The sequence below is a fragment of the Xenopus laevis genome, chromosome 3S, assembly GCF_017654675.1.
Source record: "Xenopus laevis strain J_2021 chromosome 3S, Xenopus_laevis_v10.1, whole genome shotgun sequence".
Taxonomy (NCBI): domain Eukaryota; kingdom Metazoa; phylum Chordata; class Amphibia; order Anura; family Pipidae; genus Xenopus; species Xenopus laevis.
The window spans coordinates 65,727,775-65,754,417 of NC_054376.1; the positions used below are offsets into that span (position 1 = coordinate 65,727,775).

At 36.3% G+C, this 26,643-nt stretch overlaps 1 protein-coding gene across 3 annotated transcripts in view; it reads left to right on the forward strand.

Moving 5' to 3' along the window:
• Positions 1-26,643, forward strand: part of LOC108713037 (plexin-A4) — a 558,114-nt gene that overhangs the window by 138,304 nt on the left and 393,167 nt on the right. For all 3 annotated transcript variants that reach the window (XM_041588448.1, XM_018255697.2, XM_041588449.1), the window contains one exon: positions 19,934-21,158. In XM_041588448.1, coding sequence (XP_041444382.1) covers positions 19,934-21,158 — 1,225 coding nt within the window. The remainder of the gene's footprint in view (positions 1-19,933; positions 21,159-26,643) is intronic.

Here is a 26,643-nt window from a genome sequence, read left to right on the forward strand (position 1 = left end):
CATGACTAATACACTCTGTGTATCCCTGCTGGTTTAGATAGTTCAATGGTCACTGGGAATGGGAGAATCTGAAACCCAATGTGTATTGTGCATTGCCTGTACCCTTGTTTAGGGTAATAAAGGTGCAAGGTAGCTCCTAGCTTCTATAGGAGAGTATTTTAGTGTGTGGTCAGCCGGAATGTGAAATTCTCAGATTTTAAAGGGTTTCTTCTCCCAAAAACCCAATAAAATTACGAATCTCTCCCTCCTCCCTTTCAGAATTCAGTGCTAGCAGTTTAGAAAAAACTAATAAATACAGCTTTCAATTTTTAATTAACTTCAAATAAACTTGCAAGCTTATCGAAATTGATGGATATTTGTTGCACAGAAAGTCTACTAGTGTATTCCAAATAAAGTCTTTGGTGTGGTTTAGAGCCTTTCTGCAGGCTATTTTAGTCAATTGCGTATTGATAACAAATATTGGTTTGACCCCAAATTTATTTATTTATTGTATATAAAAAGAGAGCATGACTTTGAGCACAATTTGTTGAGTTGTTTCAATAAGGTTTATCGCTGTTAAAAGGTTCCGGTTATAATCAACATTTGGTATCATATAGACAGGTATATTATAGTTTTGTTTTTGTATTCTGTCTTTATTTGTTTGCCAGGTCCACTATCTGGCTGTTCAGAGTAAGACCCTCCCTATACATCATGCATTCTGTCTTTCAAACCACTGTCTGGCTTACCCTAACAGCTAGATAAAAACTGAGAGAGCCACAGAGTATCACTACAACCGACAATTGATTTTAAGGAGAATATTCCCTTAAACACTCTGTTTATGCACTGTAGAACTGTCTTCCCTTCAATCTTCATTTCCTTGATGATTATTAGTGAAGATGATAAAAGTAACAGTATTATTGCTGTTGATGCAGCATTATTTTAATATTGCAACAAAATCTGAAGCACTTTACAGAGATTGCTCAAAATTCACATCAGGGTTTGTTGCTTGCAATCTAGAGCCATTCACCTAAAAGCAGTTGTTTTGTAATGCACCTAAAAAAAACCCTCCTGTCCAAATGACATATTTCTGAAGTCATAACGCCCCCAAACGAGGCTTCTCAGGATTTCATGCTGCTTGTTCCCCATGCAGCAGTCCATAAGTTTCCAGCTGTGACCTTATTGTTGTAGATGTAGCAAGAGTCTGTAAGCCACTTTAGATCCCCGCTGTTGCAGTAGTTATGTTTTCTAATTTTCTATTATTCAAGGTTGTATTTTTCCCTATTTCCCTTTAAATGTCAAAAAACTGTTTGAGGTTACATGGAGGTTATTTACAAAATGATGTAGCATATATGCGTATCCTGGAATTGTACCGATGCCAACAGTAAAATTTTTTGCAGGTCTAAAAAAATAGGGGGTATCTATAGAAAGACATGGCTTGAATGAATGTCATGGTACGTTGTTAAAACATAAAGAACTTAAAGAACGGTATTCTGCTGATGTTACACAGCCAGCAGATTTTATGCTAAACTGTACTAAGAAATGATTTAAAGTCTACACAAAAGGTCAAACTGATTTCATCACTGTACAGGTGAAATATCAACTTGAAAAACACATTACCAGTATATGACCATGTGCTTGAAGAGGATCATTTATCTAGTGAGTTTAAATTCAAGTGATAGATGCTTTTCCTAGAATTGCCCAGGATCAAAATCCACATTTAGAAGGGATGAGATCTATTGGATGTGCACTTGGGTATTTAGCAGTTGGGAGACATGCATCTAGACTGTATTGATCAGGGAATATTTTAATCTCCCTATACATTTAACTTATGAGAACCCATTTGTTATGATTTCAGAGCTCTGAAATATTTTCAGAGCGCATAGGGGTATATAATCTATGAATTTGCTTCTTCCTTAGTAGCTATTTGATAATACAAATTCTGTCTGTGTTTGATTTATTCTTTTTGTATATTGGTGAGCTGAGTGCTACTCTAAAAACATTTAGACTTAAAACAGGCTTGAAGGCCGAGACATTGAAGTGAGTCCAGTATTAAATCTAGCAGGTCTGTGAGATAAGGCATTTGCTGGTCCTGTGTTTTGATTTGTGTCTCTTTGTCTCTGCCCAGCTATGGCAGCAGCCTCTACCAACTGCTGGGAAGTAATGAAATGTTATTGCACATCTATTCTGCAACAGCATTTCATGCATGTGTTTCTGTTTCACTGCAGAGAAAAAGAGTTGTTTGACCATTGGGAGCACTCAATATGTATTTTTAAAATGATCTGTAACAGGAGCAGATGGCTAAAGAGAATGAATTGAGGAATATTTCTACCAGTTCACACAGAACAGGAAAGGATGATAGAGAGGTGCTTACAGGGAGACTAAGACGTGTTGTATCGATGGAGCATTTGTCATTTCATCTCCTACTGCACTGAGCAAATACAGTATGAGGTTGCACAAATGCTGTTCCACCAGTTATTACTCAACATTATGTCTTTCTCTCCATCCATCTGTCTCTTTCAGTATAAGGGAAAGATGTGCTCCCCACTAATAATTTTTAAATAATGTTTGATGTGTGCAAGTAGGATGTGACCACAACTTTTATACAAAGAAAAGATATTGCATCAATTCCAAAATGTACAGTGGTGCTTGAAAGTATGTTCTCTATTTTTATATGAAAGTGACCTAAAACATCATCTGATTTTTAAACATGTCCTAAAAGTAGATGACACCTAGTTAAACAAATGAAACACAAAATTATTATATTTGGCATGTATTTAAAAAAAATGATCGAATAACATATCTGCGTATTGACATACTTTTGCTCAGTATTTGGTGTGACCCCCTTGTGCAGCAATAACTGCAATAAACTTTTGTAATTACTGTTAATCAGTCCTGCGCATCGACTCTGAGAAATGTTAGTCCGTTCCTCCAAACATAACAGCTTCAACTCTTGGATGTTGGTGGGTTTCCTACCATGAACCACTCGCTTAAGTTCTTTCCACAATATTTCAATTGGATTAGGGTCAAGACTTTGACTTGGCAGTTCCAGAACATTCACTTTATGCTTCATTAACCATTCTTTTGTAAAAATGACTTGTGTGTTTAGGATCGTTTTTACTGCATGATCCACTGTCTCGAGATTAAGTTCTCAGACATATATCCTGACATTTTCCTTTAGAATTCTCTGCTATAATTTAGAATTCATTGTTCCATCAATGATGGCAAACCGTCCAGGCCCAAATGCAGCAAAACAGGCCCAAACCAAAAAACTTCCATCACCATGTTTCACAGATATGGTTCTTATGCTGAAAGCAGCACTTGATTTAGTGGGTGGCACCCCGAGGCCGCGCGGTCCTGGTTAACCGCCCACAACCCCCCCGCGTGCATGCGCGCCGGAGCACTGGGAAGTTGTGCTCCCTGGTTTGTCCACATGATCTTTAGCAAACTGTAGATGGTCAACAATGTTTTTGGGGGAGAGCCGTGGCTTTCTCCTTGGTATCCTGCCATACACATCATTGCATGGTGGACTCATGAACATCAGCATTCGCCAATGTGAGACAGACCTTCAGTTGCTTAAAGGTAAACTCTCTGACTATTCGACACCTTGCAGTTGGATTTATCTTTGATGGTCGATCACTTCTAGGTAGGGTAACAACAGTCTTGAATTTCCTCCATTTGCACACAATCTGTGTGTCAATTGGTGGAGTCCAGACTCTTTGGAAATAGTCTTGTAACCTTTTCCAGCTTTATTATAGTCATCTTTTCATTATCTGAGGTCTTCAGACACCTCCTTTGTTTAAGCCATTACACATATACACAAATGTTTTGTGTGTGATCAATTCTTTAAATAAAACAGGGTCTTTCAGTCACACCTGATTGACATCCTATTGAAAACACCAGACTCTGAATTTACCTTCAAATTATATGATAATCGTATGGATTCCCTTACTTTTGCCACACGCAGATATATTCTTATTTTTTCAATACATACATGACCAAATATAGTAATTTTTGTTTAATTTGTTTTTTTTATCTACTTTTAGGACTTGTCACATTCATATAAAAATATATAAAATGTTCTATACAAACTTTCAAGGCATTGGTGGTTCTCTTCTCACTCTCACTGAAGAAAAGGATTACACCCCCAGACAAAATCAGCTCCTATCTGACCCAACATCTGAATTAGGGATGCACCGAATCCAGGATTCGGTTCAGGATTCGGCCTGGATTCGGCCTTTTTCAGCAGGATTCGGATTCGGCCGAATCCTTCTGCCTGGCCAAACCAAATCCTAATTTGCATATGCAAATTAGGTGTGGGGAGGGAAATTGTGTGACTTTTTGTCAGAAAACAAGGAAGTAAGAAATATTTTCCCCTTCCCACCCCTAATTTGCATATGCATATGCAAATTAGGGTTCGGATTCGGTTTGGTATTCGGCCAAATCTTTTGCGAAGGGTTCAGCCGAATCCAAAAAAGTGTATTCGGTGCATCCCTAATCTGAATTACTGATAACTGCTGGGTTTGGCTATACATTTTTATTGTAATTTGTCAGCACTGGACCTGATCCCACCATTAGATTAGGCAGGTTGCTCATGAATATGTTCAATTTTATTTAGGGAATCCTCTTTATAAAACATAATATTACATATACAACATAATATTACATATATAACATAATATTAGGCACAAATACAGTATTTGTTTTGCACAAGTACTTAGAGGACTGAATTCAAAACCTCGTGACTTTAAAGGGTTGTTCACCTTTGAGTCAACTTTTAGTATGATGTGGAGAGTCTATAACTTACTAAAAGTTGACTTCAAGGTGAATCACCCCTTAAACACATGAATGTTTTGTGTTAATATGATATAATTTTATTTTATATCTCTCAAATTTTATATTTATTTTTAGAATCTGTACTGTATTTGGACATATCTTTTGCAGAGGATTTGTTTTTTGGTCTCATCTATCCTTATAATTGGAAATCAACTCTGAGTTTTATTACTTGCATATTTTACAATATGCGGTATATTCCTTTTTGTCATAATACACAAGTTAACTAAGACATTTTATAAATATAGTTTTACAAATTATTCATGGATTATTCATGCTTTGGCATAATTTGCCTATATGTACCCAATTAGAATTTTTTGTTTTGTATATCCAACAGTTATACCACTACTAAAGTTTCCTTTAAAGCGGTGTTTCATCTTTTAGTTAACTTTTAGTAAGTTATAGAATGGCCAATTCTAAGCAACTTTTTAATTGGTCTTTTATTTTTATAGTTTTTTTTTTACATTTCTTTTTACAATTTTTTTGCCTTTTTCTTCTGATTCTTTCTACCTTTTAAATGGGGGTCACTGACCCCACCTTACAAACAAATGTTCCTTAGGGCTACAAATGTATTGCTATTGTTACTTTATATTAATCATCTTTCTGTTAAGGCCAACTCCTATTCATATTCAAATCAGTCCATGGTTGCTGGAGGAATTTGGGCCATAGAAACCAGATTGCTGAAATTTCAAACTGGAGAGCTGCTGAATAAAAAAACCACAAATAATACAAAATGAAAACCAACTGCAAGTTGTCTTAGAATATCACTCTCTACATCAAAGAAAATGTAACTCAAAGGAGAACAACCCCTTTAAAACCCTTCCCTTTGTTTCCCTTGGTAGGTTATGGTTAGTGTTCCTCCATGAATGCACTGAAAATAGATTACTATTCTACATTTCATTTTTTTTAGATTTCTGGCAACTATGCTAATCCATTGTATATTTATCTGGTAAGGTGTAATCCTCACAAACGTTAAATCATGGGAAAGGTATTAATTTCCTTTCCAATTAAGTCTTTCATTAGTTTTAAGAATATCTCATTCCCTTGCTGACTCAACTGAAATAGTTCCAAGCACATTAATGTCTTTGGATATTTTCCAGTATAGATAAGTCATATACATATCATCAATAACATTTACAGCATTAGAGCAAATACCCTACAAAGGTCTGCTTCCTTTACAGCAAACTGAGTTTGCCTAGTCATGTGTTTTTCAGGAATATGTTTTATTCCGTGGTTTATTATATATACTCAAAGCATGAAGCATTTCATGGCATTGAAAAAAGCTTAGTGACAGTGAGATTACAGGTTGTTTCAGTAGTAACCACTCTTTTGTATTGGATTCTTGCTCCATTTGCCTTGATGCAGTGATTTACTAGTGCAAAAAACTCACTTTACAAAATAGACTTCTTCAGAGCTAAAAAAACATTCTGCATATCACTGTAGCTGACCCCTTCTGAGATTTATTGTGGCTTATTATATTACAATGATATGGTAGCAGTGTTAGTTCCAAATTACATGCTGGTTGGTTTTTGTTTTGGATTCTATTTAGTGGGTTAAAATTATAGTTCTGTATTTGTCAAGTGCCTATCCTCATAGTGCCATATACTTAGAATTTCTAACTCTCCATGTTATCGTTCCATATGGAAATATAACATGGATTGATTGGATGACTAAAACACCAATGTCTCTGCCCAGGTCAAGTAAGCCTCTCCTTTCTGCAAAAGTCAATTTAAGGTGTGTATTCATCTGAAAACCTTGTAAATCCATGCAAAAATTGCCCTTACAACAAGAGAAAAGTAATGAATGCAATGAGACTATAAAAATGTAAAAAGCCATGAATGTTTTGAAAATAAAATGTAAAAATGCCAAGCATAGAACAGTTTTAATGTGTTGATTTATTTTGTTGTTTGATCATGTTTCTGAAACAGCCTGTGTAATGTTTTTACAGGGCAGCTGGAGCCGTAATTTCAGGTTTTTGTAGCCTATTCTAAAAAATGCAGAGATGCAAGGTTGAAAAGTAAAAAGATGCTATACTGTCCCTAAAATATAAGCTGCAACTTTTTGCAGTGAGTAAAGGATTAACATTATGATCACATTTATTCTGCCAAAATGAACTCTTGTCCAACAGAGCTTTAACTCTACATTTGGTGCTTGAGATGCAAGGAGATTAAGTGATTTGCCCAAATCCAGAAAGGCTCAGCATAGGAGTTTATTAAGAATAAAACCCTGGAAACCCAGAGCTGAGTGACAGACCAGAGGTCTATGCTGGTATATGTATAGAAAAATGACCTCCTCGCAGCCTAGGTTGATGTGCCTTACCTTGTACTGTACAGCTGTTGTAAAACACAGGAATTACAGTGAGATCATAAAGATATTAGGAATTACAGTGAGATCATAAAGATATTATTGTTTACCAAGAAAACAGTTCTTATTGTTAAAAAGGCAAATATATGTTTTATATACCATGTGAAGATACAAAACCTTTAATAGTTCATGAATATTTAGTGGATATTCTAGCAAAAAGTGATGGGGTAGCTTGCCTCGGGTGACACACCTGCTTGGGCATGAAGGAGACATAATCACCAGATACACAAAAGCCCATTTAGTAAGTAGTGCTGTTTGTGCATGCCGAAGGGTACAAGATCTTATCCGCACAATGCAACTGGGATAAATGTTTAAGGTTTTATTATGCTGTAGGTTTTCAGTCATCCACTAAAAACACACCTTATCATAAGCTATGCAATAGAATATCGATAGTATTTTTTACATTTTACCCATTACTGTCTTGGAACACATAACTGACTCTGGGGTTCTTCCATGGGATGGTACTTCTGCCATTTGATTAAGTACTCTTGTACAATTTGCTCACTGTCAACAGCACAGACTGAAGTTAAAGGAAAACTATACCCCCAAAATGAACACTTAAGCAACAGATAGTTCATATCATATTAAGTGGCATATTAAAGAATCTCACCAAACTGGAATATATATTTAAGTAAATATTGCCCTTTTACATCTCTTGCCTTGAACCACCATTTCGTGATGGTCTGTGTGCTGCCTCAGAGATCACCTGACCAGAAATACTTCAACTCTAACTGTAACAGGAAGAAGTGTGGAAACAAAAGACAACTCTGTCAGTTAATTGGCTCATGTGACCTAACATGTATGGTTTGTTGGTATGTTTGTTAGTACAGTGAATCCTACGATCCCAGGGGGCGGCCCTTATTTTTTAAAATGGCAATTTTCTATTTATGATTACCCAATGGCACATACTACTAGAAAAGTATATTATTATGAAAATGGTTTATTTACATGAAGCAGGATTTTACATATGAGCTGTTTTATGCAATATCTTTTTATAGAGACCTACATTGTTTGGGGGGTATAGTTTTCCTTTAAAGCCAGGATGATGGGTAAGATTGTATCTGGAGTGAAGAGAAAACTTTTTAAATTAACGGATCCCGTTGCTTGGTGGTCTTTAGCATCCTAATTTCACCCCAAATGTGCAACATTATAAGGGACACATACTATTGGCACACATTACAAGGAAAGAGAAAAAGATTGTATTTTTTATACTTGTTGCTTTATTTCATTTAGACTTTTGGTATACCAATGGCTTAAAGTGCGTAAAATTTTGGATTAAAAATTATTTGACAGATACTATAGTCTGTAATTTTTTATTTTAAATGCTTTGTACTTTTCATTGTCTTGATAATTGAATTACTAGAGGATTTGCACTAAGGCGTACAGCTAACCATGTAGATAAATGAATTTATCTTTGTGGGTAAAAATTATATTTTTCCAATTCACAGCCATTAAGACTATAGACAGTTTTGTAAAAATGTGGGTGGCTTCCAGCCAGCACATTCACTGGCAGGCAAAGTAGCTTTGCTCCATTCAGCTACAGACTAAATAGAGCAGTGCCGGTACAGAGCAAGCTTTCACACAAGCCCAGTATTTGGCTTTCACATCTAATGGCATTTTTGGCACATCTCACCCATTGTAGATCTAGTTTATTGTAAATGTACCAAGTTTCATTGTACTGACATTGTATTTATGCTTACCCCAAAATTAGAATGAAAGTAGTTTAAGGAAAGGAATGATACTGGTGAAGCTCAGTTCCATTGTGTTTTGATTTGTGTCAACATGGGGGGTTAAGCACTTTCAAGTCTCATCCCCCCCCCCCAGCATTACATTGTGTGGCAAATTGATAATGTGATGAATATGCCATAAGCTGTATTTTTCCTCCCATCCAAACAAGTCCAAAGAAATTTCAGTCAGGGTCTGTGGTTGTGCAATTACATAGAGTTCATTTTAAAAATTCTACTTGTTAAAAAGTATTTCCTTTTTCTCTGTAATAATAAAGCAGTACTGTACCTTAAACTGCATGAATCCATACTGTATCTTGTTCAGATCTTCATACAGTACCTTAAGTATATTAGAAAATCATGTACACATTAAAAAAAACCAATAGGCTGGTTGTCCAGAAAGCTACAAATTATGGAAAGGCTGTCTCCCATAGATGGCATTATAATTAAATAATCCAAATTTAAAAAAAAAAATATTTCCTTTGTCTCTTTAGCACAATTTAAGCAGCACACAATAAATCCTAGTTATAAATCCATCTAAACTGAAAATCTGCACACAGTGGTACATTTTCCAGCTTTCTATATTAGTGTCACGTTACTGGAAATTAGTGATGGGCCGAATTTGTCCTGTTTCGATTCGCCACTAAATTTGCAAATTTCCCGCAAAATTAGCGAAACAGACGGAAAACATGCAAAATTTGACACCGGCGACAATTTGCCATCGTCGAAGTTGACGCCAACACCCATTAAAGTCAATGGGCGTCTGATAATCATCACTGGCATCAAAAAAAAACATTTGACGCTTGCAAAATTTCGCGGAAAATGCGAGAATTTATTCGCCGGTGGTGAAACACAGAAAATTCGCCACAAATTCCCTCCTGGCAAATAAAATTCACCCATCACTACTGGCAATTGTTTGCTGGTTAATAAATTGTGCTTTTGTCTAAAGCATTAGCCACCACACGGATCATTCACCTCTTTTCATTGTAATATATAAAAGGCTTTCTTTACTCTACTTTAGTTGGTGATATAGAACAAATTATACCTTTCTGCTGACAGTTTTTATATTTATATTTATTTTTTTTACTCTCCTGTAAAATATAGCCAAATAAGCGTAGTGACACGTAGTGATTTGCATCAATGCTGAGCCTGCTTGTTTGGCTCCTCAGACACCGATGGGCCTTCTATTAACAAGGTGATGCCTCGGGTCGTGGGAGCTATCTTCCCACACTCAGCTGTCTGACTCTTCAGTTCCATTGTGACCTAGAGACGCACAATAATTGCACTTTTGCGGCCTCTGTCCACCACAGGATTCTCTGGTTTTGAAAGGGTCAGCAAATTCATGTAACAATCTCTGTTCTGACTGCAAACACTCAGAATGGATCCAGCTTATTTCTACTAAACCAGCAACTTTTTTTTCCTCCCATTCGTTTCAAACATGTCATTAATGCGGGATGTACCCGTAACAAGGACACAAGAGCTTTACAAGTTAATATGTACTACAGTATGTCTTTGCTGACTTTACATATTAGAAGGCCTGTTATTTACTAGAAGCACTTGTATGGTGGTGGTGTGGGGGGGGGTCTAATATCTGCAATACATCAAGTAGGATGCCCAACATGAGGTCCTCCAACTACCATTTAACTTTGAGCCACTACAAAAAGCCAAGACTGTCATTCCTTAAAAACTATAAACAACATATATCACTATTTTTCCAATTGTATTTTGCTCTGAAAATAATGTTTATGCCTTACATTATAGAATAGTTCATTGGTAATATTACAGAGGCACATTTATTTGTGGATGACAAACAATAGAACAATTTGAAGAATTATCCTAAAAATATATTTTTTTTTCTTATGTGGGGGCATTTGATATCCTTTGATAGTGGCAATGCTTTTATAAATTGCCTTCTGCTTAACTACAAAACTGCCATATGCTATCTAGGAAAGCCTATTGGAGGCTGCTAATCTATATGTTAATTCAAGACTTTAGCAAGAGTTTGATAATGAGTTTAGAAATACACAGAGGTTGGTTATTTTTTAACTGCTAAAGGACTGCGGCAGCCTTGGGCTGGTACAGAAGCCCAAAACATCATGTATAACATTTCTAGCCTACTTCTTTAGTTGAACTTTAGTTTAAGGCTTGAACAAACTAAGGTGTGCAGGGTAGGTGTCTTATGTAGCTTCACATACAAGTGATGGAAATGATGGATCACTATACACAAAGCCATTTGCAAGACTGAAACTGCATAATATCTAAATATACAGCAACATAATAAAATACACTGCCATACTTCTTTTTAAGAACTATTCTCTGGAGCCATGAATCGTTGCTGTGTTATCCTTTTTTTTCCTCATTCAGTACTGCTGAATGACCTCAATATCCTAGCACTTGCACTGATTCAGCTTATCAGTTTCTTATATCTGAAAAGAGCAAGCCCTGTGCAAGAAAACATACTTTTTCATATGGATTGGTAACTCTGTGTTGTACTTAGTAAAATCCTTAAAATATAGTTGATTTAGGTACATTTTAACTTAGTTTTGGAGACCATGAAGCTGTGGGACAGAATATACAGTACAATATAGCTCTTTTTGCTTAGCAATTGCATTACTGGCTATAGCTTTCTCTAAGAAATGCTTCATATGATCCTGCCATCTTTGAAGCAAGTAAAGATCACCCTGCAGATACACACTCGAGAGAAACACCCTATACCACACTTATGGTGATCTCCTTTAGTGCTGCAGGTATTTTTTTAATTTTGGAAGCTGGGTGCAAGTTTAAACAACACTATAAAGCAATGTGCACTGTTCCGAATATCCTAAACACCTCTTTGTGTAAAAGTGCATTAAGACTCTGAAAACCATTTCTAGCAGTACAATTGTACAGCACTGAAATCTTAAAACCAATAAAAAGTGCTACTTTCCTGAAAGCATTGCTTTAGAGGCAGCTGAGCAGGTAGAATTAATTCAGTATCTCTGAATATACACAGACGTCACATTGACACAGACTTCTGTATTGCTAATACTGAGGAGTATGACTGATACAGAGGTTGTCAGGCTTCTTCCCATGTAGCTGTCTGACCTGCATCAGAAGGTGAAAGATGAAGCCCTTGTGCTGGGACTGGGCATGTTACACTACATTGAGTATACAAATCAGGAAGTGAAAACTCTAGAAAGGGAAATCTCTATGGGAAATGTTGGAGCATCCTTTAATGTGGGCTTCTAGCAACAAGAATAACTTTTAAAAAAGAAACACAATTGTGTGCCAAGTATGTAACAGATTTGTGACTGCCAAATATTTTATTGCTTTGAACTTAGCACATTATTCATTTATTGTCCAGTCAAAGCACTGCTTGTAAAAATGGTCTATATGTGTCAGAAAATTCACACTTTAAAAGGTGACATCTCACTTTGCTGGAGACTGGTTTTGTGAAAATGAATGAAATCAGATAATGCTGTCATATACCCATCATATGTCAGTCACTGGTGAAAGAGTTTATAACAGACAAGGCAAAGTGACATTTCCTTACCCATCCTACCTCCTTTCTTCATTCTTGTGATGTATCTTTTAATAGTGAATCTGTTAAAACTACAATAGAGTGTTATTTCTCTTTTTGTATTGTTATTGCATAGATAGATAATATGAAGAGTAATGGGGGCATTTAGTGGTTAGCAGATAGTTAATTGTTTTATTTATTTTGATTAGTATGTCCTGCTGCTCAAGTAGTCCACCTAGTTTAGAGAATGGTGGAGGTTATTGTAAGTGGAGTGACTTGGTGACAATTGACTGGAGCATATAAGCTATGCTTTATACTATGACTACTTGTATTTTTATAATAAATAATTCTAGTTACTGTGTGTTTAGTGTAGCTCCTAAAGTAATAGTGGTACATGACTATGTTTTTGTTAATGCTATTAATAGAGTTTATGTGTACATTTTTGTTGCTTTTATGACAACTTCTGCTAATGTTTTGATAATTTTCACAGCACACTGAGCATGTACAGGGCCGCTGGGATTCAAAAGATGGGCTAACATATTCAGTAAGTGGGAAGCTGCTGCAGACCATCTTAAAAGCAGGGACTGTTATGAGGCTGCTGAGGCTCTATTTAATACAGAAATTTTATCCATATCTTTCAAGACTTTAGTTTCATCCTGTGTTTGGGTGGAGTGATGGGCAGAGTTTTCTATGGAAATAAAATACAGTGCTGGCCTTCGCAGTAGCAATGCTTAGAAAGGGAACAAATGGGCTTGATATATAGCTATATTTATCAAAAATATTCAGAACACTAAAATCTTGCTGTTAGAACAAACTGCACATACTGTAGGATCAACTTAAAACCGAATAAAGTTAAAGAGAGTTGGCAGCTGGAAAGAAAATGCTAATAATGACCCTTATGCCATTTCTATAAACATTGGCAAACATGAACTATATCAGTGTTGTCTAAATTCAGGCCAGTAGGACCCCTTTGGGATTTTTATAGCCCCCCAGCTTGCCCAAGGCCTCCATGGACTTCTTTTTATGGCATCATGTTTTTATTGTAATTTGACCTAGAAATGGGATATATTTTATAACTGGTCTCAGTGCTTGCACAAATTTGGACAACTTTGAACTACATCCAATATAACTGAACTATATTAACATACAAATACCTAACAGTGCTGCTCTACAAATCTTCTACAAATCCTGGTGCTATTCACCCAGTTTAGCGCACACATTTAAATTTGACAATCTGTGAACTGAAATAAATACAGTTCATTTTATACAATAATATTTAATATTGGTGTTTTGAACATTGCCTATTTCTGCCTGCTTTATTTACTTTATAAACTTCAATAGTAATGTCACACTTAAGCTTAATTATACCTATTATTTACCCTTTTGCATCCTTTATTCCATAATTTTTCTTGAAATGGAAAAAGAACAAGGAGAGAGAGAGAGGCTCCTTTCTGTTCCTGTTGGTAGCTGGGATTTCTCTCTTCGTTGGTTTGATAAATGATAGCAGAAAAGATATGAAGGTTCTTTTGTTATATTGTATGGAGGTGCCCGCCTGTGCATTTCTGTGTGAAATTGGTAGAGTGAGATGTTGCTGAAAGAATAGCTTGATCCAGATAAAAAGTTCCACCTCACATTTACCATTCACAGAACTGTGACAATATACTCAGCCTTCTCACTGTGTACATGCTAGGCGTTATAGTGAGGGTAGCATTGAGTAATAACATGAACCAGGACATAGAATGTGCAGTTTTGGTGCTGGGCTTTATATAGCATGTAGTATAGCAGGGCTATACTACAGGCTTTATACCTTTTGATCCTGCCTAAATGAGTGCACTCATTTGAATAATTATAATAGAAACTGTGCTGAACCTTAGTTATAGACTTTTAGTCAATGTAGCTGTTGATGTTTAGCCTCATATTAAGCTAATTTCAGAATTCTTTACACACATGCTCTGAAGAACTTTAGAGAGAAAAATAGGAAGTCAGTCCCTTTTGTCCCTAAACTTACTGTAGCTTGTATATGCTGTATTACTAAATGCATTGGGGCAAATTTACTAAAGAGCGAAGCGGCTAACGCTAGCGTAAATTCGCCAGCGTGACGTCATTTTGTTTCTTCGGCGATTTACTAACATCTGCTGGCGTAAATTTGATAGCGAAGTGGACCTGCTCTAGCGCTACTTCGCACCCTTACGCCAGGCGAAGTTGCACTATGGCGAAGGAACGTAACTACGCTAATTCATTAACTTGCACATTTTACTGAACAATACCTCTTGCGCCAGACGTGCCTTCGCCAGCTCAGACCAGGTGAAGTGCAATAGAGTAGATGGGGCTTGCTTCAAAAAAAGTTGAAATTTTTTCAAAGTCCCAAAAAGCGCTGGCATCTTTTACTTTTTTTTGGGCGTACCCTCCTTCCCCCCTACATTTCCTAACATATGGCAACTCATTGATACAGGGGGCACATGTGGGCAATAGAACACCTTTATTTTATTTTTTAAAGGTTTCCTGGGCTTGTGTAGTGTAATGTAGTTGCTGCAGCATATACGTCCATTATATTTTAACTTTGCGCCGTATGCAAATTAGGCATCGCTAGCATAATTTCCCTTTGCCTGACGAAGTGACGGTAGCGCAACTTTGCTACCACCTCCCTGAGCGCAACTTCGCATTTTAGTGAATTTGCGTAGCGCTGGCGAAACTATGCCTGGCGAAGTGCGGCGAAGCTGGCGCAACTTCGGATCTTAGTGGATTTGTCCCATTGTTTCCTATCCCTTCTCTTTTTGTAACCAGAATTGCCATAATTATCATTTGTCTGGATCAGTTGCTAAAACAAAGCTATATATATAGATACATATATATATATATATATATATATATATATATATATATATATATATATAAAACATGTTCCTGATATATATTTGGATGCCTAGACAACACATAACCTTTATGAGGCTGTGCCTCTAGCAGCTATGTTAGTGAATGGAGAGAATATCAACTGGGGACTATATTTTTACAGAAAAAGCATTGTGCTGCAAGGGTGACTTTAATTGAAACAATTGAGGTATAAACATGGATGTTTCCAGTAGAAAACTGCGTTAATATAGCATTTTATTGAGCAGTGCAATCCCTTTAAGGTGTTAACCTTTAGGAAATGTTCCTTTGGTTGAAGAGTCATGAAGCAGTCTTGACTGTTTTCTACAGCCTCAGCACATGCCCGTCTTGCTGTGGCTTCCAGCTAGTATACATTTTTAATGAAAAGCTTTATTTACTGTATTCAATATTGTTTGACTTTATAGGATTATTTTATGAAAACTATCTCCAGGTATGATTTTCTGAGAAAAAAAAAAGCCTTACAAAAGTGACGTGTGAGCTGGCTGAAATATCTGGTTTTCTAGTGGCATATCTGCATATACTTTCAAAATAAGTAGTTAATGGATGTACAGTATATTGTATATAAAGTAGTCTATTACCTTCCTTACCACATTGGGTAGAGGCAGTGGTAACATCCACATGCAAGTCATGAGAATTGGGCTGTGGAAGAACCCCACTCATTTATTTAATTGTATATGTTGTTCTTTACTTACTATATGTTCCTCCTTGCATGGCTCTCATTCTTAAAACCCTGCGCACGGCATTCTTGTAGTCTGCCACCATGGGTTTTGGGTACTTAAAACCTATGTGCACAGAACAGAAATGGTTCAGTGTATAAAGGAACAATTGCACCAAAAAATGAAAGTTTGAAAGTAAATAAAATATAGTGCCCTGGTGCCTTGCACTCGTAGAATTAATCTGTTTAGTTTAAAAACTCTGCTCTGTTTATATAAATGGGCTGCTGTGCAACAGTAGGGTTAGCCATTCAAGTAAGGCTAAATGGAACAGGTTAAAGAGCAGATAACCAATAAGCTCTGTAATATACAATGGGTTTAGTTCTTACACAGGAAACCTATTGTATTCTATATTGCTTATTTTCTATGTAACCTGAGCCTTTCTTATCAAATTGAATAGCTAAGCCCTTGCCTACAAAGCCGCATTTTAATATATACATAAGGGGTTATTTATTAATGTCTGTTTTTTTCTGGTCAGAGCTTTAAAGGAGAAAAGAAAAATTTCATTGATTTATTAAACTCTGATGGTGTTAAAAGTCCAAATAATAAAATACTCTAACTTAGATCTGCCAAGTTCATGTAGAATCTTCTTTTCATACATCTGTAAACATATGAGCTAAAGGACCTGAGCAAAAAGGGCCCTAAAGGTTTGAAAAGTTTGCACTGACATATTGCTCTTGATGTGGCATGTTATAACCTTATAAGAATAAAATTTATCCTTTTTTCTGAAGAAATGGGAAAAGCACAGATTAGCACCAACTGGATTTTATCATAAACCTGAATATTTAGGTAAACAGACAAGCTATTTGGGCTTGTTTGATTAAAATTTAGAGTATGAAGCTTATATGCCACTTTAACTAACTATGCTAAATCTCATCCTGGAGCACCCTGGGGCCATACTTTTTATTTGCCACTGCCATGTGAAGTTGAATCCAGCTGTGTCTCCATACCACCAATTATGCAATATGATTCTCAGGCTTTAATGGCTTCTTTGGTATCACTTGTCTGAGCGATTATACTGCTGGGGCAGTGTGGAGCATGTTGAGCTAGTCAGACTGTCACCTGCCCAATCTGATTATTTCATTACCAATGGCAAGAGTCAGCAATATTGTCTATTAAGCAGTACTAAATATAGCATGGTTTATTGCCTTGCACGCTGCTGTTTATTTCCCTTTGTTGTTGACACAGTAGCAGACAAAAATTCAGTTAAACAAAATATAAAATAATGGATAAGCATATTCCCTCCAATTATGGAATAAAATAAATTCTTACTCTTTGAGGAGTACACATGCTTTAATTTTCATTTACCTTCTATTCACACCAAGACAGTCTGGAGGCACAGTTATTTTTTTTCCAATTCGTTATTCCTATTTTCCTCTTTTCATTTTTATTTATAGCTTTTGATTGCCTGACTGTCATAATTAGGATTACACTTACTGTTTAGTATTTTTATGGTATATTTAACATTCTTAGATTTCCACCGATATAATCCAGTTGAGTTCTTGAATGTATTTTTTTTCCTTGTGTGACTGCTGTTGCTCTTGTCTTCGCTACATGCAACTCTATGATTCAGCGAACTCTGAGATCTTAGATAGAAAAAAATAATTAGTGCAATGAGAAAACAGACTGACAATTTAACTGAAATCCAATCTGGTTATTAAATATCAGGGCTCTGTCAATGAAGGAAATATAATGGATACAAATAGACAGGCTGCAGTATCAGAAAGCCTTTACTATTCACTATTATCAAGTAAGTAAAAAATGGGTGCCTGAAAAATAATAACACTATTTGCTGTTTGTAAATCACACAGCCATGACTTTTCCAGGTCTGGCTAACTGACTGCAACAGCAATACCTTTAGCCTACAATGATTTATTAATATGGTTTTGGTATAGGTCTGTTGTTCACAGCACAGCATTCATTTCCTGGCTGTTGATTCCAAAGACTAGAGAAAGAGTAAAAATGCTTTTGAGTGGTAAGAAAGATTTACCAGTTTAGTGGCAAACAGAAGTTTTCTGTCTGGAGTTACAATGCAACTGGGACAAGGTTCAGTGCAGCTATCATTTATTCCCATCATCTTGTATCCCAAGAAGCAGCAGAACTATGCAGGAACAGGGCAAAAGTAAACACAACAATGCACTGCAAGATTATCACTAGGCACACTGCTGAGTTTTATTTACTCCAAAGCTCTTGCCTTAGGTGTCCTTTGGCAGAGTCACTGAGCTCCTTCCTCATTGCTAGCTGGAAGTGATCTGAAACCTATACTTCTGCTTTCCCAGGAACAGCTGGACACTTTTTGGCACGGATCCTGGCAGACAACAACTGGATACAATTGGACGATTAGCACGTTTGGTGTCTTCTACTTCTGATGTTTTATACCCCTAAAATGAATGCAGCTTCATGCTCAATCTGACTGAATAGCATCATTAAAAATCAGGATTAAGTCTGCAAAGGCTTGAAAGAGGTTTAGTAAAATCGGGCTGGGCTGCATTAAATGGTTATAATAGTGTAATGTCTGCGTTGAAGTTTTATATTTTAGAGAAGAGTTGCACAGTGTGATAGATTCTTTATTAGTTTTTCTACTGATAGAATCTTAATGGAACTAACATCTAAGTAAGATGTAAGATGCTGTAATGTTATGGAAACCACATAAATTAAATCTAATCTTTGTTCTGGATTTTACAATGAAATCAACTTGAGAATGTGCAATGCCACTGCAATGTTGTATAATGTTGCATTATAGCTTTATTCACCCCCTTACTATCAACTGCAATATTTCCTGGCACAAATATATATATATATATCACCTCTTAACACTTATTCTGCATTTTTAAAGATTCGTTTTGTGCATGTTGGCTGAGAAAAGGTGTACATAACATTCCAAAAAAAATAAGGTTGACTGTAGTCCACCAATTAAAGTATTTTTGACTTGTCCCAAGGAGCCAATATCCAAACAAATTATTCAAAATTAAAGTGGTTGACGAATCCAAGGCAAAATTCTTTATTGAGGAGGGGATAACATACACTACATGTTTTGGGCTAGGCCTTTTATCAAGGGGCAGATGTATTAAGGGTCGAATATCGAGGGTTAATTAACCCTTGATATTCGACCAGGAACTAAAATCGTTCGACTTCGAATATCGAAGTCGAACGATTTACCGCAAATCCTGCGATCGAACGATCGAAGGATTTTAATACAACGATCGAAGGAATATCCTTCGATCAAAAAATCACAGGCAAGCCTATGGGGACCTTCCCCATAGGCTAACATTGACTTCGGTAGCTTTTAGCTGCCGAAGTAGGGGGTCGAAGTTTTTCTTAAAGAGACAGTACTTCGACTATCGAATGGTCGAATAGTCGAACGATTTTTAGTTCGAATCGTTCGATTCAAAGTCGAAGTCGTAGTCGAAGGTCGAAGTAGCCCATTCGATGGTCGAAGTAGCCCAAAAAACACTTTTTTTAATTCGAATCCTTCACTCGAGCTTTGTAAATCTGCCCCCAAGTGTGTGTGTAAAACATTCACTAGACACTATTGCTGAATATTTTTGGAGGCCATTTTCCAAGAATTTCTATTATGCAGAAATGCCCTTTTCCCTTTTTTTGTTTAATGCCAGTTGCTTTTAAAAGTAGCCTGTTGTTTGTTTGTGACAAATGCAGGAAAGGAACACAAGGGTGACATAGATGGGCCTATCTGATATTGTCTTATATCTGAGCTATATGTCTGAAATCATGCGGGAAAAAAATGTTGAATTTTGTGTAAAACACACAGTGGTTTAATGTACAATGGTATGCTATTAAACATAGCCCACAGCACTTGTGGTCATCAAAGACCCAGACCCAGTACTTACATTTTGTTGTATAATAAGAAAAGCAATACTTCACATATATTATTCTGCAATGTCCCTTTGACTAACTTTTCTTTTCTTTTTTTGCAGAGCAACACGCAGAATCATTATCTCCAAGAATTGCTCCATTATAGTGTCTGGAAATATGGCGACCACAAGATGGATCAGTATAATCACCCAGATTGCATTTGTAACCACAGTGTCAGCCCTCACCAGGCAAACCACCCAGTCAAAATTAAACTTTACCAGTTTTTACGCAGAGCAGTCAGACTGGACATTCAACCATTTAGTAGTTGATGTAAGGAGTGGACATATTTATTTAGGCGCAATTAACAGAATCTACAAGCTCTCTGAAGATTTGAAAGTTTTAGTAACTCACCAGACAGGACCATCTGAGGACAACCCAAAGTGTTACCCTCCAAGCATAGTACAACCATGTAATGATCAGTTGGTGCTAACTAACAATATCAATAAAATGCTGCTGATAGACTACAAAGAAAATCGGTTAATTGCATGTGGGAGCCTTTACCAAGGTATTTGCAAGCTTCTTAGGCTTGATGATCTCTTCAAACTTGGTGAACCTTCTCATAAGAAAGAGCATTATCTTTCTGGAGTAAATGAGAGTGGCTCTGTTTTTGGAGTCATTGTTTCGCACAACAATCTTGATGACAAGCTCTTTATTGCCACATCTGTGGATGGGAAGCCAGAATACTTTCCTACTATCTCTAGCAGGAAGCTAACCAAGGATTCAGAGGCCGATGGAATGTTTGCCTATGTTTTTCATGATGAGTTTGTAGCTTCAATGATAAAGATCCCATCTGACACTTTCACCATCATTCCAGACTTTGACATCTACTATATTTATGGATTCAATAGTGGCAATTATGTCTACTTCTTGACTCTTCAGCCCGAGATGACTTTCCCACCTGGTTCTGCAACAAAGGAGCAAGTATATACATCAAAATTAGTTCGTCTGTGCAAAGAAGACACTGCTTTTAACTCTTATGTTGAGGTTCCCATTGGATGCGAGAAAAATGGAGTGGAATACAGGCTTTTACAAGCTGCTTACTTGTCCAAAGCAGGATCTATACTTGCCAAATCTTTGGGAATTAAACCTGGGGATGATATTTTATTTACTATCTTTTCCAAAGGTCAGAAAAGAAAATTAAATTCACTGGATGAGTCGGCTTTGTGTGTATTTGTTCTTAAAAAAATTAACGACCGGATTAAAGAGAGACTTCAGTCTTGCTACAAGGGAGAAGGCACTTTAGATCTTGCGTGGCTAAAGGTGAAGGATATTCCCTGTGGCAATGCGGTAAGACATGGATTTTACTTAACTGTGATTTTTTTCACTTTAACAAGAGATATATATAAAAAAAAGAGAATGGGTAAGGTTTTGTTGTTTCTTACAAATATATTAGTATTGTTTCTGTTGCACAGCCATAATTTTAATTTAAATTATAAGGATTATAAGTAATATAAAAGTTAATTAACTGTATAAAGGCACAAGGCTGCAATCTCTGTAAATATACCCCCTTGTTCAATGTAAGTTCAATGAATAAGGCTTGTACAGTACATATACGGCCTCTCCTACCATAAGGCAAGGTGAGAACGTTGTCTCCGTCAGCAGTGAGAAGCCATTTACCAGGGGCTGCAATTTTTTTAATTGGTAGACACAATGGTTAGGTTTTTTTGTAAAAAATAAACCATAAAAAGTTTCTTTTATTGTGCATCGAATAAACACTCACCATATATGATATAGATGCTGGGCATAATGCTAACATTTTTATTGTGTTTATGTGGTGTTCATGCAAATGGACTGTAAATGTCACTGTGCTCATACTTATACTGTGCATACTTCCTGGTAGCTTAAAAGTGAAAGTGAAAGCTTACTGTTGTGTAATGCCTGCATGACTCTGCTAATAAAGCACTGTTATACTCTCCACATCCTCGGCTACCCAAAACAGTTTGTTGTAAAGAACTTCTGTTAGAGCAAGAACAGGCTTCTTACGGTCCTAACACAATAAACCATAGATCTGGTCAGTTTCAAATCCTGGGTTATTATCAAAGAAATACTTGTAAATACTCAAACTGTCCCTGGATATCAGGAGAGCTGGTAGCAAAGACACAACATATTCTGTTACAAGATCCATAAGGCAGGGAAAGAAATGATTCATTGGATGAGTGAGTAAAATAACACCAATCCCAAGAGAAAGAAGAGGTAGTGAGTAGATTTATAGATTGCTTGTCTCTGTCAGTGAAGGGATAACTTACATTTCAGTAAAAGCTGTGCTGTATTTGTGTCTTTTCTGTATTTTTTTTTGCTATCAGCACCATTACCTGTGGTTCACGTGTCACTCCTGAGCCATCAAGGTTACATCAAACCAAATATGTGGTAAAGATTTCTGTCCATACACTTCAAGTGCTAATAATGGAGGAATAAACCAAGCACTGCTTTGATAATGGCAACTTCAAAACAGCACAGAATCCACTAAAAATGTTCATATTTCTTTCTGGTTAGACACTGATGTACCTCTAATGACAGGAAGCTGAATGCAGACAATGATTTTAATGGCCCATAATGTAGTGTAAGTGGAAAGCAAAAGAGCCTGACATGAAAAAGTGTTCAAATTAGGTTTGACGTGATTCTGCAAAACATATTACTTCTTGTTTAACTCATTTTTTTTCTAAACCATGTGTTGGATGTAAGACCTGTGAATAGAAGCATTTGATTAGCATGATTTGGATCTGTAGATTTTAGGAATTATGTGAAGATGCTTTAGTAGCATTTACGAAATGGCTGGAATTACTTATAGGGACCGGTGAAATCTCCCGACAGCCTTAAAGGAGAATTCAACCCCCCTTACTAATTGGTTGGTTCTTCTTGGAGTAGGGGTTGATTTCCCCTTAAAGCTGATCATAACTATAGGAAATGTTAATTCCTTTCTTCCAGTATAGTTGGCAACATATGGCATTAAAGGGCAACTCAAAATAAAAATATGCTTAATAAAATAACATTATTTATTATTAACTCCTGGTTGTTACTTTTTAAACAGTGTCGTAAGAGTCTGAGTGTTTGCCCAGGCTTCCTCGCTCCATTTATGGATCTGTGCCGCCCTGCAGATCACGTCACAAAAGGGGCTAGGCAGGCACTCACCTATTAAACTGTAAATCAACAGTGTAAGAACTCAACCCGCCCCCTGCAGACGGTGCAGAGAGGTCGGCCTGGACCGCCCGGCCTGTGGGTATCGGGCCAGCCCACACATCACTATTTACAAGAAGAGACAAGTCTTTTAATGAGCTGCCTTGTCTTACATTGTTTCAACAGACTGATCCATCAGGGCAGCCAATGGAAAAGGACAAACCCTGCTTTTAGTAGCTTTACATATACAAATAACCTGAAAAGCACAGAAAGATTGTAATGAAAAATAATTTATTATTTTTCAAGGTTTACATTCCCTTTAATTCCTTTTGTTACTGGTTCTTTGCACAAAGTATTGGGCTAAAGTTGTTATAATAATGATATATTTTGTTCTGCTTCTCTTACGTATTGAACTAATTTTCATGTTTTGTTTGCATTTCAAGTGAATTTCTAGTTTAGCTATATATTTCCATTTTACTCTATTTAGGATTTTTAAAGTTCCCTATTTTCTATACATTTAATTTGCAAACCAGCTCAGGCTGAATAACTGAAACTTTACACCTTGTAGATTGTGCTAAAATGCTATAAATATTGTAACCTTACAAGGACAGAATGGTCATGTAATCAGAGGTAAAGATGGACGTTAAACTTCAACTAGATTGTGTAATCCTGGGATGTGTCAGTATTTCACTTTGGATTTAACATAGAGGCAAACGTCCACAGGAAATATGCAAATTATGGAGCATATACAGAGCCCTTGTGCTGACAGTTGATGTCTCCATCCACAATGATAAATTCTTGCAGACATTTTACTTAGCTGATATCGTTGCCATGCTCATTTACCAAAATATACTAAATTATTTAGTAAGCCCCACTTAATTAATGTTAATATATGTCAGTAGAATAATACATTATAAGCATACAGTATGTGGAGGAAAATGTCAGTTTCAGTAGCATACCAAATTATGCAAAACATTTAAACAAAATATTGAATTGTGGAGCACCAAACCAATAATAGCCTCTAAATTAATCAAGCCAACAGTGATACTGTAAGTTCACCTACATCCAATAACTTGCCTTTATTATGGGTGGAATTTATTAAAGGTTAAGATTGCGAGAAAATAAAATAATTGTCATATTGAGATTATTTTATGATTTAGCAATTTTCTAGTTTATTATTTAGCTAATGTGCTGACATCAATTCTGCCCAGTGAACAACACCAGCAATTCTTTCATTGAGTTACATTAGAATTCCCAAGTAAATCCAGTCAATAGAAGCCTATGGAAATGTCTTGCAGCTCGAAGATTGTTTTTTTCTGGTGTTTACTTGGCAAAATTGTTGTGAGGAATACTAATATATAATAAAATCTGCTTTAAATCCCCCCAAAAAAACAATGCAAATTCTTTGTTTGCTTGTGTATGAATACCTAGTATTTTATACTAGCAGTTCTTTTTTTTTTTTACAGGTACCTGTTTTTGCTTTTTTTTTTGTCAGGTCTGCTTTAGCTTGCATTGTTTTGCTTTTCTTTTATTCTTCCTTGTTAATCAGTATAAACCCATTCATATTGCTTTCTAGAGTCTTTTAACTGGTTGTGTGAGAAATCAGAAGGAGCCATCAGGAGTATAAATAGCATAGGCAAGCCAATGATTTAACTCTTCTGTCACGGGATAGGTCAGTGATGAGTGGAGTACATGCTCTGCTATTGCAAAATGATTAAATATGTAACATCTGGATAATCTCTTCATCTCCTGCTCTCACTGGGCCTCTAAATTGGTTCCCCAGCAGGCCATCTGTAAGTCTTCCAGCCAAGATTATATATTGCTCCTACTTGAAATCCATGCACAACTAATATCCATGCCTTGACAGATCTCAGAGTCCGATTTATATGTTTTTAGGATTCATTAACGCCTTGCCAATACAATAAACAGTAAGAGTAGCATTAGTAAAAATAAGAAAATTCACTGGAAAGGCCAAGCAAGTTGATAAAACATTTTATATACTGCCACCTTCCAGGAAGAAATTGGTAGGGTTTATATTCATGGCGACTAGGAAAAACGAAAAGAATTTAGCTGCTTGACATCATTTCCTACAATGTAGTTGTAGCACACATCATTTTGGTATAGTGCAGGTATGGGACCTGTTATTCAGAATGCTCAGGACCTGGGTTTTCCAGATAACAGATCTTTCAGTAATGTTGCTCTTCATAACTTACGTCTACTAGAAAATCATGTAAACATTATATAAACCCAATATGCTGGTTTTGCTTCCATGAAAGATTAATTATATCTTAGCTGGGATCAAGTACTAAATACGGTTTTATTATAAAAAACGAAATTATTTTGTAAAATTTGGATTATTTGATTATAATGGAGCCTATGAGAGACAGCCTTACAGTGATTTGGAGCTTTCTGTTTAATGGATCCCATACCTGTACTTTGCTTTGGCCCCACATGCACCATTATGTAAGCTACCTTGACTACTGTTTTTGAATTTTTTAGAAGGTAAAATGTCACATTAACAGGGTTGTTCAGTCATGGATCTCAAAACAATGTTTACAAACAGCAGAAATGTAAAGAGATACAGTTATGGGATTTGTTATCCAGAAACCCATTATCCATAAAGCCGAAAAGGCCATCTCCCATAGACTCCATTTTATCCAAATAATCCAGAATTTAAAAAATGATTTCCCTTTTCTCTGTAATAATAGAACTGTACCTTGTACTAAATCCAAACTAATATATAATTAATCCTTATTGGAAGCAGAACCAGCCTATTGGGTTTATTTAACATAATTTTCTAGTAGAATTTAGGAATGAAGATCCAAATTATGGAAAGTTCTGTTATCCTGAAAACCCCAGATCCTGAGCATTCTGGATAGCAGGTCCCATACCTGTACAGAGATTGCAATGAACAGAAAATTATTTTCTTGAACTTATAAGGACTCTCAAATCTATAATTTGCACTGAACAGTAAAATTTGCTTGAATCCTTCCACTCAGTTACGTTGGCTGGCTCAGAGCCAATATAAGATGTCTTCAGAGAACAGACAGGCCTTGTGCAACAGAACTTGCATATACTGTAGCCAGTCACCTTATACCTAGGCACCAGCACTGATATTCCAGCTGAGCTACTACTTGTCTTCCTTAAAGTTGTTCACCTTCAAATTAGCTTTTAGTATGACGTAGAGTGTGATATTCTAAGACAATTTGCAATTGGTTTTCATTTTTTATTATTTGTGGTTTTTGAGTTTTTTGGCTTATTATTCAGCAGCTCTCCAGCTTGCAGTTTCGGCTATTGGGTAGCTAGGGTCCAAATTACCCTAGTAACCATGGTCTGATTTGAATAACAGACTGGAATATGAATAGGAGAGTGCCTGAATAGAAAGCTGAGTAATAAAAACTAGCAATAACAATAAATGTGTAGCTTTACAGAGCATTTGTTTTTAGATGGGGTCAGGGACCCCCATTTGAAAGCTGAGAAGAAGCCAAAGAAAAAGGCAAATAACTTAAAAACTATGAAAAATTAAATAATGAAGACCCATTGTAAAGTTGCTTAGAATTGGGTATTCTATAACATACTAAAAGTTACCTTAAAGGTGAACCATCCTTTTAAACCAAGAAATTACGGCTTGTTTTATTTGTAACCTGCTGTAATGCAG